The sequence below is a fragment of the Lipotes vexillifer genome, unplaced genomic scaffold, assembly GCF_000442215.2.
Source record: "Lipotes vexillifer unplaced genomic scaffold, Lipotes_vexillifer_v1.1 scaffold680, whole genome shotgun sequence".
NCBI lineage: Eukaryota > Metazoa > Chordata > Mammalia > Artiodactyla > Lipotidae > Lipotes > Lipotes vexillifer.
Window position 1 is genome coordinate 2,299,836 of NW_006780838.1, and position 17,156 is coordinate 2,316,991.

General features: G+C 50.6%; 1 protein-coding gene across 1 annotated transcript in view; it reads right to left on the minus strand.

Moving 5' to 3' along the window:
• The window catches only part of RPH3AL (rabphilin 3A like (without C2 domains)), an 87,210-nt gene that overhangs the window by 38,459 nt on the left and 31,595 nt on the right, over positions 1-17,156 (minus strand). The window contains exon 4 of the mRNA XM_007454233.1: positions 12,577-12,663. Coding sequence (XP_007454295.1) covers positions 12,577-12,663 — 87 coding nt within the window. The remainder of the gene's footprint in view (positions 1-12,576; positions 12,664-17,156) is intronic.

Here is a 17,156-nt window from a genome sequence, read left to right on the forward strand (position 1 = left end):
ATTTACTATTACTTGTTTTTGAACATCGTATTTTTAAATCACTGCGTATTCTTTAGTGACTTGCTTTTTTCCCCTTTTGCTCACTGGGTTTTTAATTCATCCTTTGAAATTTATCTGTCTATTCCACCATGAAAGGTCATTTGGGTGGTTCCCAGTTTTTTGCTATTACAGCAAACGCTGCTACGTGCATTCTCGGTCATGTTTCCCGGGAAGCATGTGTGAGAGTTTCTCCAGGCTGTACAGCTAGGAGCAGCGTGTGAGGCTGAACGTCATACACAGACGCCACTCAGGAGGTGCCAAGTGCAACGTGGAGGCGAACCGGCCGGGGTGCCTACCGAACGGCCCTCTCGTTTAGTTTGCAAACAGGGAGCCTCAGGAGCCGGCCTATGACAATGACCCTGGGGTTGACGCAGGGTGGGGAGCAGCAGGCAGAGTTCAAGGGTCAAGAGGACAGTCAGGTGCTGGGACCCAAAACCAGGTTCAGGGATGTAAGCAGTTAGATGACACTCAGGGCCAGGCTGGGCTTCAGCTGTGGGTGCGTTAGCCTGGGTTGGGATGTAATAACTTACAAAATCAGGGCAAGGAGAAGCGGGGCAGGGACCCAGGGGTCCCCCAGACGGTCGGGGATCACTACATTGGCCACTGAGGGTGAAACCTCCCGTGTTCCTCCAGCCCGTGGGCCATCCTGGAATAGGAAGGCTGATTCTTAAAGGCAGTGGTCACCAGCTTGGTAGAAATCAGGAGGAAGCTGGTCTAGTGGCAGTAGCCTTTTAGACAGCCCGGGTTCTGCACGTCCTGCTGTGTCACCTTGGACCTGTCACTTAAAGTTCCAGAGCTTCCATTTGGTGGGAGGAGTGGGGACACAGGGCCCCACATCTGGCCCAGACAAGGACCCCAGCAAAGGCTGGTTCTCCCTTTTTTCCCAGAAGGATTTTCTGGCACAGCAGGAGGACACGTGTCTTGAGTTATTTCCTTAGGAGAGGGGACGGTTGTGTATTTCCACGGCTGGGCACCACCTAGGAGCTTAATAAATAGCTCCTAAAGGACGGAGTCTCACTCTACCTCCCTAGCCCCCATCTGCCAGACAGCTGGCTAGTGGAAGGGGAACAATCGTGCCAGCCAATGTCATTTGGCATCTGGAAAACGTGCAGGAAAAGCTGATTATCCAAATTTTTATTCCAATTAATGCAAGAAAAGGACCACATTCAGATGCTTTCTCCCTAGCTTTTCGCCTGCCTCCCCAGGGCCATGTAGAACAGGGTATCATAGCAGGGAAAGCCAGGTTGTACAGGCCCAACAGGGGGGAGCGGCGGGGTAAGCGGGCTGTGGTGTCAGGATGGTGTCACACCAACTGATCACAGGGTCAGTGAAGCTGGTCCACGCCTTGTTATTCTCAAGCCCGGTCATGGGGACCACAGGGTTCCCAACCCCGTGGACCGCTGAGCACACCTGGGTGGCTGAGTAAGTGGCGGAGGGGCGGTCGGTGGTGCAACAGCCAGATGCTAGGACCTGTGGGCCCTGTTCCTGGTGGGCCAAGGGCTTACTGTTGGAGCACATCGACTCCCCTCCCTACTCCCCGTGGCCAAAGAGCCTCCGGGGACCAACCCCTCCCCCACCTGCCTCAGGGGAACCCAGGACCCCCTCACGTGGAAGGAGGGGAGCCTCACTGGCTCCGTGCTGTCCTGTGAACACAGGGCACTGGGTGTGGCCGCATCTAGGCTGCTCCTTCCCCAGAGAGCCACTGGCCTCCCCGCTACACCTCCTTCAAGTCTTTGTTCGCATCTCATCTCCTCAAAGAGGCCTACCCTGGCCAGTCTCCACCCACACCCTTTTTTAAACTGTGGTAAAATATACATAACATAAAACTTACCTTTCTAACCTGTTTTAGGTGTACAGTCCAGGGGCATCAAGTGCATCCACACTGCTGTGCTACTGTCCCCACCATCTGTCTCCAGACCTTTTTCATCTTCCCATACTGAAACTCTGTGCCCATTAAACAATAATTTCTCATTCTCCCACCCCCAGCCCCTGGCAACCACCCTTCTACTTTCTGTCTCTATGAATCTGACTATTCTATGGACCTCATATAAATGGAAATCCTGGGGACTTCCCTGGTGGTCCAGTGGGTAAGACTCCGCGCTCCCAATGCAGGGGGCCCGGGTTCGATCCCTGGTCAGGAACTAGATCCCGCATGCTGCAACTGAAACATGCCGCAACGAAGATCACACGTGCCTCAACTAAGACCTGGTGCAGCCCAAACAAATAAAAAACATTAAAAAAAAAAAAGGAAATCCTACAGTATGTGTCCTTTTGTGTCTAGCTTATTTCACTTAGCATAATAAATATCCTTAAGGTTCTTCCATGTTGTAGCGTGTGTCAGAATTCCATTCCTTTTTAAGGCTGAATAATAACAGGCATAGACCACATTTTGTTTATCCATTCATCCAATGGTAGATGCCTGGGCTGCTTCCGCCTTTAGCCTGTTGTGAATAATGCTGTAAGGAACACTGTATATACCCGCAAGTAGAATTGCTAGATCATTAATTTTTTGAGGAGCTGTCATACTGTGTTCCGTAGTGGCTGCGCTATTGTACCTTCCCACCATCAACGCACAAGGGTTCAAATTTCTCCACATCCTCACCAACGCTTGCTAATTTCTGCTTTTTAAATATTAGCCAACCTAATGGGTGTGACATGGTGGCTGGTCTACTTTCAACACGGCTACCTCCCTCCCCACCCTGCACCCCACGCTCCTGATCTCTTTGCTCTGTTCTGCTCTCCGCTTCCCATGAACATCTAATACACTGTATAATTTGCTCATTTATTAGTCTGGTTATGTTAGGGGAACCACTGACTGAAACTGCCCACCCTGGCCAGGCAAGATAGTAGCCATTTGCATGAGTCATCTTAACAACAGGAGGTCCTGGTAAGGAACGGGGAGCTAACAAGCTACCACCAACCGGAAGAGTTCAGGAAAGGTCAAAAGGAGAGAGGAGACGCCAGCCCATATGTCCTACCAACCTCCCAGAATCCTTCTCGCTGGAATCCATCTTGGCTGAGTGATGCGAGCGCCACCAGGAAGGACCCTGAGCCAGAGTGAGTGGCCAGAGACAACCCGGAAACTAACCCCATTACCATAAAACCCGAGTCTGCGAGCCACATGGCAGAGCAGTTCTCTTGGGTTCCCTTACCCTGCTGCTCTCTGCCTGGGCGCCCCTTCCCAATTAAGTCTGTTGCTTTGTCAGCACGTGTGTCTCCTCGGACAATTCATTTCCAAGTGTTAGACAACAGCCCACTCTTGGGCTCTAGAAGGGGTCCCCCTTCCTGCAACAGTTATGTTTACTGTCTGTTCCTTCTCTCCTCCCCTGGTCCCTGCTAAAATGTAAACTCAAGGCAGAGATATTTGGCTGATTTGTTCATCACTATTTTCCAAGGGCCTAAGACAGTGCCCAGCCCATAGTAAATACTCGATGACTATTACATGAATGAATGAATGACAGTGAGTTGTCAGAAGGAGTTTTGGAGGCAGACACACCTGGCTTCAACCCCTGCTCCATCAATTACTACCTGGTGTCTTTGGGCAGGTGACACGAGGACAAGAGTGTACCTCACTGGGCTCCAGTGAGGATGACGCGAGATACTGACTGGCCCACAGTGGGTGCTGAGTTAATGCCTGCTACTCAGAGCCAGACTGGACTCCCCAGCTAGGACACCAGGCTCAGCGGACTGGAGTGCAACGGTGATAAAGTCAGTTCCCTCTTGGATCAGGCAGCACCTGAGAGAGGAAAGTTCTTTCTCCAGCGCATGGACACAGGCTCAGGTAGGCACCCCAAATAAGGGGCAGGGAGGGGTGGGAGACCACTCTGCCTCCCCACAGGAGGAAGGGGGACTGCTGGGCCCCAGGACCCTCCTCCTCCTGCTGCTTCCGCCTGTGTGGGAGGCCAGGAGCCTGCGCTGATAGCCGCTCCACTTGGCAAAGCAGGGCACGTGGGCGGTGGCCAACACACTGAGGAAGTGTGACCATCCGGATCCCCTGGGGCTGCAGCGAGCCAGACACAGATGGCGGGGTGCTCAGGCAGCCGCCCGTGCGCCAGCCACCCACTCCTAAGCGCACTCCCGGGCCTCCGGAGGTGACCCTCTGGCAAAGCTGTTTGCAGCAAAAATCCCAACTGCAAGTAACAGAAGGGCCAGAAGAGGACCAGAGTGGGGAAGCAGATGGCAGCTTGCGGTGAGCACGGGCTGCCCTCCTGGGAGCCAAGTGCCACGAGGATGCTGGGCTCGGCTGGATGGCTGCCTCTCACGGGCTCCAGCTGGGAGCGAGGGGGCCCCTGATTCTCCCAACCTCCTGCAGGCTTGTGCCAAGGTGGACCCTCCCCAGGGGCCCTAACTGGGCTACTGGTTACCCGCCAGCCTGTGGGGGGGCGGTTTGAGATGATTTAAAAACCACCATGTATGTGAAACCACTTTCCTACTCCACAAATTCCCCTTTCAGTCAATCAAGAAGCAACAAGGAGAGAGGGGCCGGAAGCAGGAATACAGACCTAGCATCAATGGGCACCATGGGACCCCAGCCAGGGCCATCTGTGATAAGACTACAGGGAAATCAAAAGCCCCCTGCTGGGAAAAGGCTCTAAAGTGATCTAAACAAGGAACCCGCTTTCCTCTTTTGCAAATGTCTCTTTCAATCAGCAAACCTCTCGCGAACACCTTTTATATGAAAAGCACTGCAGGAAACACAGTAAGTGTTGGTGCAGCCCGGTCTCCGCTGAGCTATAATCAGGATGCTGAGTGAAACAGGGAAGGCACAGCGGACACTGAGCGGAGAATGCTCTAATTGTATTAATCAGCTTCCAATTACTTACAAATTGGCCTCCCCTTTCCAGCTCATCCGCCTCAGAGAATGCCTGTATACTCAAAGAAGCCTTCCTACTCCAAAGGTACATTTTAGAGGCTGCAGGAATGGTTTCTAGAATCCTGGGGAATCTGGATTCCAATTAACTTTCCCCCTGATTACAGTATAACTTTGAGTGAGTCACTCTTTTTTTTTTTTTTTTTAATGAATCGGATTAAAGGCTAAACAATCAAGGACGTGAATTTCTGGCTTTGCAACATCATGTGTTTAGAAGCCCCTGACGAGGTCCTTCCCAAGCTCGCACTAACACACCCAAGAAAGCTCGTGAATAAAGGGCACGCGAACACCAGCACAGGAGGGATCTGACATTTCACCTACAGTCAGTCTCCCCTCTGAAGACAGGCGAGTGGGATGGATGAGACGGGTGTCACTGGTCCACCCACCCTTGCCTGCCTAGCAGGGATCAGGGTGCAGGGTCAGGGCTGTCCCTGGGCAGCCTTCCTGGCGTGGCATGACTATGGGTTTCTGGTGGTGCTCAGGGGCTGTCCCCCCTCCTCTAATTCTGTCTTTATGGATGGGAGATAGACTCCCAGCAAACAACCAGGCAGGAGCGGGAAGGAGCTGGCAACAGTGAACTGCACCTGGGAAGCTGTGTTTTCTTAAGTAAAGCTCAATCGTGGGAGAGTGGGGAGAGGGGGGAGAGCCAAACTAGGGGCTATGGATTTCCAAGTCCTTCCTAGTTCTGCTTTTTTTTTTTTTTTTTTGCGGTACGCGGGCCTCTCACTGTTGTGGCCTCTCCCGTTGCGGAGCACAGGCTCCGGACGCGCAGGCTCAGCGGCCATGGCTCACGGGCCCAGCCGCTCTGCAGCATGTGGGATCTTCCCGGACCGGGGCACGAACCTGTGTCCCCTGCATCGGCAGGCGGACTCCCAACCACTGCGCCACCAGGGAAGCCCCCTCCCTAGTCCTGATGGCCAGAGGGCCGGGTGCCAGGAGAATCAGGGTATTTCCTCCGTGGAACAGAATCCCAGACAAAGGAAAGGGGCTATGAGCAGTGCTTGAGCTGCTTCTGGTAAACCCTGGGCCTGCAGCTCTCACAGCACCAGGAGCGGGATAAAGGCACATGTGCAACCACCAAGACCAAACACAGGAAGCCACCAAAGTCAGACCAAAAAAGAAAAAAGGAATCAGTGACATGGAAGAAAAGTTTTAAGATTTTTCGGAATGGAGGGAAAAATGAAGAGAACTTGAAAATGACTTGGTAGAAGACGATAAATACACAAGGCAGAGAATGGAAATGCAATCTTCAAAGTACAAATGCTCCCAAGAAGAGACCAGACTAGTTCAGGAGCAAAGCAATAAGCAAAAACATAACTGAAAAGCTTTTCTGAATGGAAGATCCAAATATGTTTGTCCTAGACAAAAATCACTGAAAATGACCTAGGCATATCCAGATAACATTATTAACTTCCAAATATAGGCATAAATAATACTACCAGGTTATTTAAAAGGGAATAAAAGCATACGCCTGGCTTCAGACTTCTCCCCCACGTCTCTGTTCTTGCCTTCAAAACTGCTTACGCTGAGCATCGGATCTTGTCAGCCTGCCTTCTCCTGTTCTCAGTTTTGACTTCACGGGCTACATCTGCTTGTTGCCTACACTGCATCCTGGAAACTGTCTTCTGGCTCACAAGGTCCTTCCCTGGGGTTCTGCAGGTGTGCCTGATGTGCTATTTAACCAGTCCATTGAGGGATGTCTCATTCCTTTTTCTTTCTTTCTTTCTTTTTTTTTTTTAGATTTTTTTTCTGATGTGGATCATTTTTTAAGTCTTTTATTGAATTTGTTACAATATTGCTTCTGTTTTCTGTTTTGGTTTTTTGGCCATGAGGCATATGGGATTGAACCTGCACCCCCTGTATTGGAAGGCGAAGTCTTAACCACTGGACTGCCAGGGAAGTCCCTTATTCCCCTTTCTGTGTCTTTAAATCTTGAACTTATATCAGAGTTTATTAATTCGCCGACAAGGAAACCAGGAAAGTGACCAAAGAACGTGCCCATCCACAGAGGGAACAGAAATGAGGTGGGACAGGGAGCTGGGAGGCCGAACACTTATATAAGCAGCTGGTTTAATTAGGTAAAGACTGTAGTTTCGTGTGGTCACAAAAACGTCATATTCATGGCAGTCAGTACAGTGGATATTAGGGGCCAAGGACTCCAAGCTGTTGGGAGTGCCAACCAGGGATCAAAAATAAAAAACAATGAATAAGAAGCAAATGATAAGGAAACATCTGTGTCTGTTAATGGGAATGACAAGGTTTACTGCTCTAAAAAATTACTGCTCTAAAAAATCTAACTGATCAAAAAAATCATTTGATTGAGTTTGTGAATCCCTTAATAACATTTTTCATTTTTAGAAATGAAAATGGTTCATTTGGTTCTTTTTCAAATTTGCTCATTCTTTTTTCAAATGTCCTATTTGTTCAGATTGGCTTCTATTGCTTCTCTTATCTCTTTTACTTAATTTAAAAACTTATTTGGACTTTCCTGGCAGTCCAGTGGTTAGGACTCCGTGCTTCCACTGCAGGGGGCATGGGCTCGATCCCTGGTCGGGGAGCTAAGATCCCACATGCCGTGCAGTGAGGCCAAAAAAAAAACAAACTTATTTATATTTCTTTCACAGTTTCACTATTATCTCTAGTTCCCTGGGCACTGATTCGCCTAGTCGTTACATTTGCCTACTCTCCCTCATGGTGGTTCTTTTCACATGTGGTCGGTTAGACAACAGAAGCCCAACTCACAGAATTTGGAGCGGGAAAGATTATGATCAATTGCATTATCAGTCAAGTCACTGTCTTTTTTGTATAAAGGCAACAGCTATTACCAGATAGCAAAAGACTCAGAAAATACACTGTCCGCATGTCATTATTTAAGATCACATAGCCAGCTAATTATAAGTCAAAAGCAATGACTCAAGGGTCTCTAGGTAAAGAGGGTCTATAAACACTGGTGTTTAGTTTTCCCTTCTACGTATCCATTCTGAGGACATAATCTCAAATGTAGGCAAAGAGCTATGTACACAGATATATAAAGCAATTAGCAATGAGAAGGAAAAAAGGAAATAACTCAGATGGCTTAAATTAGCAGAATATCCGTATGACAGAATGTTTACAAAGAGTATTGATTACACTGAGAACTGCTTACGATAAAATGTTAATTTTAAAACAGAGGTTCAAAAATATAAAGAAAAAAGACACAGAAAAAAGATAGAAGGTAATTATGCCAAAATGTTAACAGTGATTGTCTCTGGATGGTAAGATCATGGATTTGGGGAGAGTGTATATTTCTTTATGCTTTCTATACATTGTGAATGTCAATGATCCATATTAATTTTATAATCAGAAAAGAGTTAAAGGTATAAAATATTTAAAAAAATGAAAATTTCTAAGGGTAACAACAGTTAAGAACTTAAATATCTGGGGTAATACTAAATAAGCAAGATGAAATATCATGGTACGAACTCTGACATTATAGTCGATAATTTATACTCAACACAGTAGCCAGAGTATCCTTCAAAAATTGGGGGAGGGCTTCCCTAGTGGCGCAGTGGTTGAGAGTCCGCCTGCTGATGCAGGGGACACGGGTTCGAGCCCTGGTCTGGGAGGATCCCACATGCCATGGAGCAACTGGGCCCGTGAGCCACAACTACTGAGCCTGCATGTCTGGAGCCTGTGCTCCGCAACAAGAGAGGCCGCGATAGTGAGAGGCCCGTGCATCGCGATGAAGAGTGGCCCCGGCTCGCCACAACTAGAGAAAGCCCCCGCACGGAAACGAAGACCCAACACAGCAAAAATTAATTAATTAATTAATTTAAAAAAACAAACCAAAAAAAAAAAAACAAAAAAAAACATACCAGGGAATCCTAAAGACCTTCTAATTGATAATAAAAGAGAACTTTAAAAAAAAAAAATTGGGGGAGGATCCAGGTCATGCTCCTCCTCTACATCAGACCTTCGAGGGCTCCCCATTTCACTCAGAGTAAAAGCCAAAGTCCTTCCCAGGATCTACAAGGACCAAGGCCACGTCTCTGACCTCCTCTCCTGAACCTGACTTTGCTCCAGTCACACTGTTCTACTTGCTGTTCCTCAAACCTACTAAGGACACACCTGCCTCAGGGCCTTTACTCTTGCAGTGCCCTTTACTTGGAATGCTTTCTGTCCACACAGCCACACAGTGTGTTGCACACCTCAGCTCAAATGACATTTTATCAGTGAGCCCTTTCCTGACCCCTGTATAAAATAGCAGCTACCCCGATGTTCCCATCACCCCGTCCCCTTTACCAAGTACTTTTTCACCATCTGTGACATGGCAGAACTTACTTTATTGCGTTTGTGGTCTCCATCTCCCATGAGAAGAGTTCTTTTGCCTGGTGCATAGAAGATGCCCAATAAATAAGCATTGAATACCCGAACAAATAAATGCATGAGATTGTAAGCTCCTCAAGAGCAGAGGGGCTGAAGCTGACACCACTGCATCACTGAGGTGCACAAAACAGGCAGCAATGCCAACCTGATGGTCCCAGGGACATGTAACCAACATTCGACTCACTCCAGAAAAAAATACTTATAATTACAGCCAAAGATGACAGCAGAGAAGAGTCAAATGGAAAAAGAAGATAAGCGTGTTTGGGCACAGTAATATGAGAGTTTCCGTCAGAAAAGGCAAGATCTTCCATCAGGACCTGGTTTTTGCTGCACGACAGAACTCCACGTTTTTAATCACAGACTCAGAAGCAGCTCTATGTGGCACTTAAAATGACATTTCAAATGCTCTTTCTATTTAGCTATCTCTGTGTTGCGATTAGATATTTTTCTACGGAAAAAAAAAAAAAAAGGCATTAGGAAACCAATTTCCCTGGCACTCTCCCACCCCAAAAGCAGGCAGGAAAATGCAGCGCTTGGGTGTGGTATCCACAGGCACCCAGACAGACACACATACTTTCAGGGCCCATCCACACCTCCTAAACGTCCACAGTCTGCCTGGTCCTGCAGAGGGAATACAGCATCCTTGATCTTGCCCAGTTTTATCAGCCTCTAGAAATTCAAGGACAAACTGATAGCACAGTGCACAGCCTCATATTCTTTACTTTAGGAAAGATAAGAAAATCCATCCTAAGCTATTTCAGACTTTTCTGGGCATCGGAGAGCTCGGAGATTAGGATGGGCTGGTGGTGGACGCTGCCTGCGGTAGCTCAGGACTATTAATGAGCGTGAGGGTAACTCACGGTGGGGCTGGACGGGGGCAGCTGACCCCCACCCAAGCCCTCCACTAAATTATTACATTTGCTAAATTTTTTTGTTTTTTTGTTTTTTGTTTTTGCAGTACGCGGGCCTCTCACTGTTGCGGCCTCTCCCGTTGCGGAGCACAGGCTCCGGACGCGCAGGCTCAGCGGCCATGGCTCACGGGCCCAGCCGCTCCGCGGCATGCGGGATCCTCCCGGACCGGGGCACGAACCCGTGTCCCCTGCATCGGCAGGCGGACTCTCAACCACTGCGCCACCAGAGAAGCCCGACACTTGCTAACTTTGTCTTTCCTCTCACCGCCCTCCTTTTCCTTGACAATTCCTTCATCTCCGTCCTCCCCACAGCTCAGCCGCTCAGGAATCTCCTACAAGATAGTATTTTAGGGAATTTTCCTCTCTCGCGGATGCCTGCATCTTAAAAGGGACCCCTTGAAGCCCAGAAGGACCTCAAGTTCAGAGGGGGAAGTTCCAGCTGGGTAAGAGAGGCAGGCTTCTAATATTGATGGAGTGCCTATTCTAGGCTGGACACTTTGTCTACTGTAATGATGTTGCTGAATTTTCACAGTATCTCCATGAAATAGGTATTATCGTCTCCATTTCGGGATGAGACATCAGGGACCTCTGGGCAAGACAGGCTAGAATGTTAGTTCACGCTTGGAGGCCCTGCCTACTATCTTCCCTGTTCCAAAGACACGGCAGTGATCCATGAAAAGATTCCAGCAAGGAAGCTCAACTGTTCTCAGAAGTAAGATATATATCTCGATGGATCAGAAGCTCCAAATATTTACTATTTTGAGGGGCTGAAGGCACAGCCTGCTGACTCAGAACCCAGAAGCAGGTGGAGGGAGCTGGAAGATTGGTTTTCCAAGGGTACAGGGACTAAAAGTCTCCCATGGGAGGTGGGGGACCAGTCCCTGAAACGGGGGCTGGTGAAAGCACTTTCCATCTGAGGGAGGAGGCTGAAAAAAGCAGAGGTACCATTTCCCCAACCTCCTAAGACTAAAGCTTATCTGTGAATGTGAATAGTGATAGAAGCTGGAGGAAGCACACACGTAGCCAGGGCCTGGCCAGACTGCCTATGGCTTTGACGACTGGCTCCAGGAATAATCCCATGATCGCTGTGAACATGCAGCTCATCACTAACCCAAGACAGCTGGCCCTGCACCGGGGGACCCAGGACCTGCGTGGAGGCAACTTGAAATCACTCGGCAAGGAGAGCTGGGTGGAGGTGATGAGCAAGGAGAGAAAGAGAGACAGACGGACTCCCACTCAAGATGAGCAGACAAACCCCAATTCCAAAACACCCGAGGAAAGCTGTTGCTGAGAGAGACAACCAACAAAGAGTCTCAAAGATTTAGCGAGCTGGAAAGCAGTATCTCAGAAAGGTAAAGAAAAAAAATGAGAAAGCACAGTTGGGAGCTGTGGAGAATGGATGGAGAGGCTCAGAACTGTATCCCACAGGGTTTCCAGGAGGGGAGACTTGGAATGGCAGGGCAACAATATTCAAGGATATCATGGCTGAGGATTTTCCCTAACTAAAGACATTTTATGGATCCTCAGGTGAAAGGTGCATATTAATCACCAAACAGATAAGTAAAAAAAATAAATCCACATCTCGAAAACCTGGGGCATCTTCCCTCTACCTGACTCCTTCTGTTCCTGAGATCCCTGGCCCATGGCCTTCCCCAGGAGCTGCCTGACAAGGTCCTCCACTGTTTTAGCCCCATTCCTGATCCTGGCACAGTGAGGAAAGCCCTGGGTTTGGGGTTGGGGGACGTAGGTTCGAGCCCCACATCTGATACTGCCTCAGAGTCCTTGCTGAGCCTTGATTTCTTCCCTTCAAATGGGATCAGAAGTAGAATGATAGAAATTTAGAACCAGAAGGGACTTTGGGGGTGGCGTCATCACAGCAGACCACGGCTAGACCACGGTCAGACCCACTAACTAGCTCGGTGCCCACAAGATACTTAACCTCCTGCGTCTCCATTTCCCCATCATTAAAAGGGGACAATAACAGCACTGGCCTGTGGGGTTGCATAAGGATGAAATGAATTCATTCGTGTAGAGAACTTAGCACGGCGCCACACGCAGGGTAAACCTTCAACCCGGGGCAGCCATTTCTGTTATGATAATAATAGACGCCCATGAAATGCCACCTGCGAACTATACTCAATGCAAGGGGCTCCCCACTGAAACCACGGACCCCAGGTAGAGCAGAACCAGGGCCCATTGCCCCCTCTGCACTGGGGAACGGTCAAGCCAGCCGGCTGCCCTCCCCACCCTCGTCCCGGGCTGCCCCTGGTAGGCCCTCCTCGGCCTTCTGAGAAGCCCCTCTCCATGACCAACCATGAACTTCCCTGAATTAGTGCACGCCCCGACCCTGCCCAGGCCCACCCCCAGACCCCGCTGCCCCGGGTACCCTACCTCTCTCTGCTCACTGCAGATCTTACACAGCCACAGGGGCCGCTTCTGGCCGGGGGAGGCCTCGATCCCGCATTTGGTGCAGACTTTCTACAAGAGAGAGGATACGGGAACGTAAACACTCAGCTCCTTCCTCCTCAGCTGAGGGGCTGGGAAAACTATAACCAAGGAGCCCTCTGGCACCTTCTGAGGGGTTGGCTTTTGCTTCAGGCCCCGAGGGGAGATAACCCAAAGGATACAGATCATCTAAGACCCGTAGCTGGCTTTGGGGCACAATAGGTGTGCCGATCCAAGGATCTCCATGATAGAAATTCACCCTCAAAAGTACATCCTGTTGGGATCACGTCAAAAAAAATAAGCTTTCTGAGAGTCACAGCTGCATCATTTTCAACAGCAAGGAACTGGAAACAACTCAAACGCCCAATACCAGAGGCCGATCCAGGCAAACACAACTGAATATGATACGGCCTTAACACAGCAGACTGTGTCGGTCCCTGGAAATGTGGGCAGGGAATGATGTTTTTCAACAAAGAAAACGTAAAAAAAAAAAAAAAAAAAGACCATGGAATAGTGAAAGGAAGGGAAGACCAGGAACAACAACAAAAAAGAACATGGAGCAAAGAAAACAGACATTTGTATATAACCATGCAAAAAATTCACTTGTGTGCCTGACAAGGTAAGACAATGATATGGTGACAAATACCAGTGACCGCTTGGGAACTTCCTTCATGCCAAGGCCCTTCATTTAACGATCCCAGGATCCCTATTATATAAGAATTAGGCCCATTTTAGAGGCAGTAGTTTGAGAATTGCTCAAGTTCACGCAGCAAGTAACAGACTCAGGTCTGCCTCTAGAGCTGCTATATAACTGCCCCCGGACACGTAAGCAGCCAGAACCTGGTCCCTGCAGCGTTTCTCCTTCTACAGAGTTGCTGAAGGTCATATAACTTCTCGGTACATATTTTGCTTCCCCGATATGCACAGCCACAAGCCCTGGTGGGAAAAAGCCAGATGAAAAGCACCAGGAAGCAGAGGGGCACTTGGTGGGGCTGAGACCTCTTCTGGGCTAACCCAGGCAGAGTCTGATTCAGGGACAGCGTGTCCTCCTCAGAGAACAGTCACACCAGCTAATCAATCCATCTTTCCGCTGCTGCGTGGAAGCTGCCCGGTCCCTGCGGGGCTTGGGGCTCTCTCCTTCTCTCTCCTGTCGAGGGAAGGCTACATCTGCGGCTTGGCCTTTTCTGCAGGCTGCCAACTGAGCAAGGAGCACACCTCTCCACGGAGAGGGAAATGTCACCAACTTGGCTTTTCAGAGCATGCTGTCACCACCTGATTGGGCAGTGGGGCCACAGGAGGTGAGGAACCAGCTCGTGGCAGAAGGGAAGCTATGATACATTCGTGGGGGGTATGCATTCGCTTCCATCAGACCCGCAGGTACAAGAAATGTCACTTTTCTTTTATTTCTCCAAATAAATTGTAATCTGCTCCAAGCTCCTGTCCCTCTGGGTTGGCAGGAAAGTCCATCCCAGTCTCTTTGGGCCCTGCTCTCGCGAAGGTCCCAGGCTTGGGGTCTTTGGTGGCGCAGTACGTCTGGGAAGGGTCCCCTGGGTGCTGCCGGACTGCTCACTGCTGTGTTGCTCGCCATCTGAGCTCCCACGGTCCCTCGGAGGGGGAAGGGGCCTGGCCACTTCTGTATCAGGCCTGGGTTTGGGATCTGTGCCAGGCTGGGGTGCTGCCTCTCTGGGGGCCAGCAGCCTGTCCCCCTGGAGCCCCGAGCCACCAGTCTGGAGACTCTCCCTTCCCCACTAGAGCTGCCTGTTGCTACCCCTTCAATGCTCACCCCAACCCTTCTACCTCTAGGACAGGGGCCCCCACAAGCCCATAAGATGGGCCTCAAGAAACACACATGGGGGCTTCCCTGGTGGCGCAGTGGTTGAGAGTCCGCCTGCCGATGCAGGGGACGTGGGTTCGTGCCCCGGTCCGGGAAGATCCCACATGCCGCGGAGCGGCTGGGCCCGTGAGCCATGGCCGCTGAGCCTGCGTGTCCGGAGCCTGTGCTCCGCAGCGGGAGAGGCCACAGCAGTGAGAGGCCCGCGAACCGCAAAAAAACAAAAACAAAAACAAAAAAAACACACACAGGCCCCTCCTTCCTGGGGTGAAGAGAGGGAGGAGGTGCTGAAGCCGGCTGGCTGTTTTTCCTGCTCATTCCCACGATCTCATATAGATGGTACACGTGGGAAAATCAGTGGAGCCATCTCAGAGAGGGGAGATTTTCCTTTTGTGTTTTCTGCATGCTTGTACGGTTCAATGACAGGTCGTCCTCCAAGCGCGCAGTGTGCCCTAACCCCCTCCCAAGGTTGCTGAATCAGACGATGCTGCTGGGAATCGGGAGAGAAGACCAGTTCCTCCCATTATGGAACACCAGCCCCTGCCACCCTGGCAACAGAGTGTGAAGGAGGTGGGTGTCATAATGTCCATCATATGGGTGAAGGAAATGAGGCTCAGAGATGTTGAAGACTGCCCGCAGTCCCACAGTTAGGTAGCGACAGTCAGGATTTGGGAAGCTCCCCTCTTCTGGACCTTAGGAGAGCTGAGCACCCGCATGGAGCACAGCCCTGTGTTGGGAGGGTGGGGCCCGGTGAGGCACCCAATGCTCAGTCCCAGGTCGGCCTGCCTGCCAGGCCAAAAGGCATGTCTGGCTGCCTTGGAGGAGTGACATTTAAGCAGGGTTTGAAGGATGGGCGTGCACGTGCCCTCGATAAATAGCATCTGATTGATTGACTGATCATCTATGCTGTTGGGTGGCAGGAAAAGAAGCTAAGAGAGATTGCTTGAAAGCTGTGTCCTGTCTTCTACCCAGAGAACACAGCACACGGAACCACCTGACCTGGGGGCAGGAGCCGTGTGGACCAGTCGCCTTCCAGAGGCAGGGTCAAAGGCTGTTGGGTCAGCTCCCAGTCCTGGTGGGGGAGGGATGGATGGCATGTCCCGAATGTTCTCTCCTCCCCTTGTCCTGTGGGGCTCTGGAGGGAGTTGGGGGTGACATGACAGGGCATACCCTCCCTGATCCATGGGCAGCCCTGTTTTCAGGCTACCAGCCATCACTAGTGGAACCCCCGGTCAGTCCCGGCCATCTCTTGGTCCGTCTTTACAAGCTCCAGTGTCTCCAGCTGCGGAGTCCAGGCCAGCAAAAAGATAACACGCCCCAGTTCAAATAATACATAATTGCTGTTCTATTAAATCTCAACCAAGAAGAGAATAACAAGCCTTTTCCCCTTATGGGCTTGGTCTTTGTTCCAGGTTCCAATAAAGAAAATTAAGCAAGTGGTATTTTAAAAAGCCAGTAAGAGAGAGTGTGAGCCAGCCACAACATCAACTCAGTGTAAAGGGAACACTGCACAGTCGTGTTAAGGACAGCCGGGCCTGGGGGTGGCCACCAGCTTCCCTGCCAAGTGGGTTTCCATTGAGCGGAATTGCCCTGGGTGAGTGAGCGCTGGCTTCCCGGGCTTGGCTCTCTCCTGCTTCCTGCAGCCTCAAACTGTGCCTGAGCGTTAAACAAACCAAGTCTAGCTTCTGGGCCTGACTCAGACGCTCCATGCATTCCTATTGCAAATGTACATCCCATGCCAGAACATGCATGGGGAAAGGGGGTGGCTCAGGGTGTAGCCCACGGGACACAGGCTTTGGGGCAGGGGAGCGCAGCATCTGCCATTTAGATGCAAACTTGGACTTGTTACTAGCCTTCTCTGAGCTTCATTTTCTTGTCCTGAAGACGGTGGTAACGGGCAGGCTCATGTCACAGTTAGGAGGGTCAAGGGAGATGATTGATGAAAGTGCTCAGCACAGCACACGGTAAGGAGCAGGCAGCGACCACAGTCCTGCACAGCTGCCTCAGTGAAGGATGCCACGCGCGTCAGTCATATAAGCCCAAAACCGAGAATCACCCTCGGTCCCCAGGAGCTCTGAACCTCACCAGAACTGCCCGCTCCCCTCCAACACCCTCCCTGTCCATACTGCCACCCCCGGGCCTGCGCCACGGCCCCGCCCCACGTTGGCCAGCCTCCAGCTGGTTCCCAGCGTGGAAGCCAGCGTGATCTTTTCAAGATGCAAATCTAATCACGTCCTGTCTACCGTCCTTGCCAGCTTGAGAGCCTCCAGAGACTTCCTGTTGCCCTCTGGATGAAGACCACACCCTTTCACATGACGCATGATGCCCGCTCAGGGTAGACCTACGTCCTTGTGACCTCAGCTTGCACCCCTCTCCCCTACTCTACTGCCTCGTTCTCCATCTCAAGCCCCAGCCGTGTTGGCCTGACTTCAGTCCCTGGTCCTCAATCTGCTTTTCCTGCCCCTGGACCTTGGCATGCGCTGCTCTCTCTGTCTGGGATGTACTTGACCACACGCTCTCCTCATTAGCCTATGCATCCTTCAGACCTCAGCAAAAGCAAAAGCACTGCTTCTTCAAGGAAGCCTTCCCTGCCTTCTTAACCCGGTTGGGGCTCCCCTAACAGGCTCTTGCCTCTTCTCGTCCACTGAGACTTACCCTCATTTGTGTGGCTGTGTAACTACAGTCACTTTCCCTA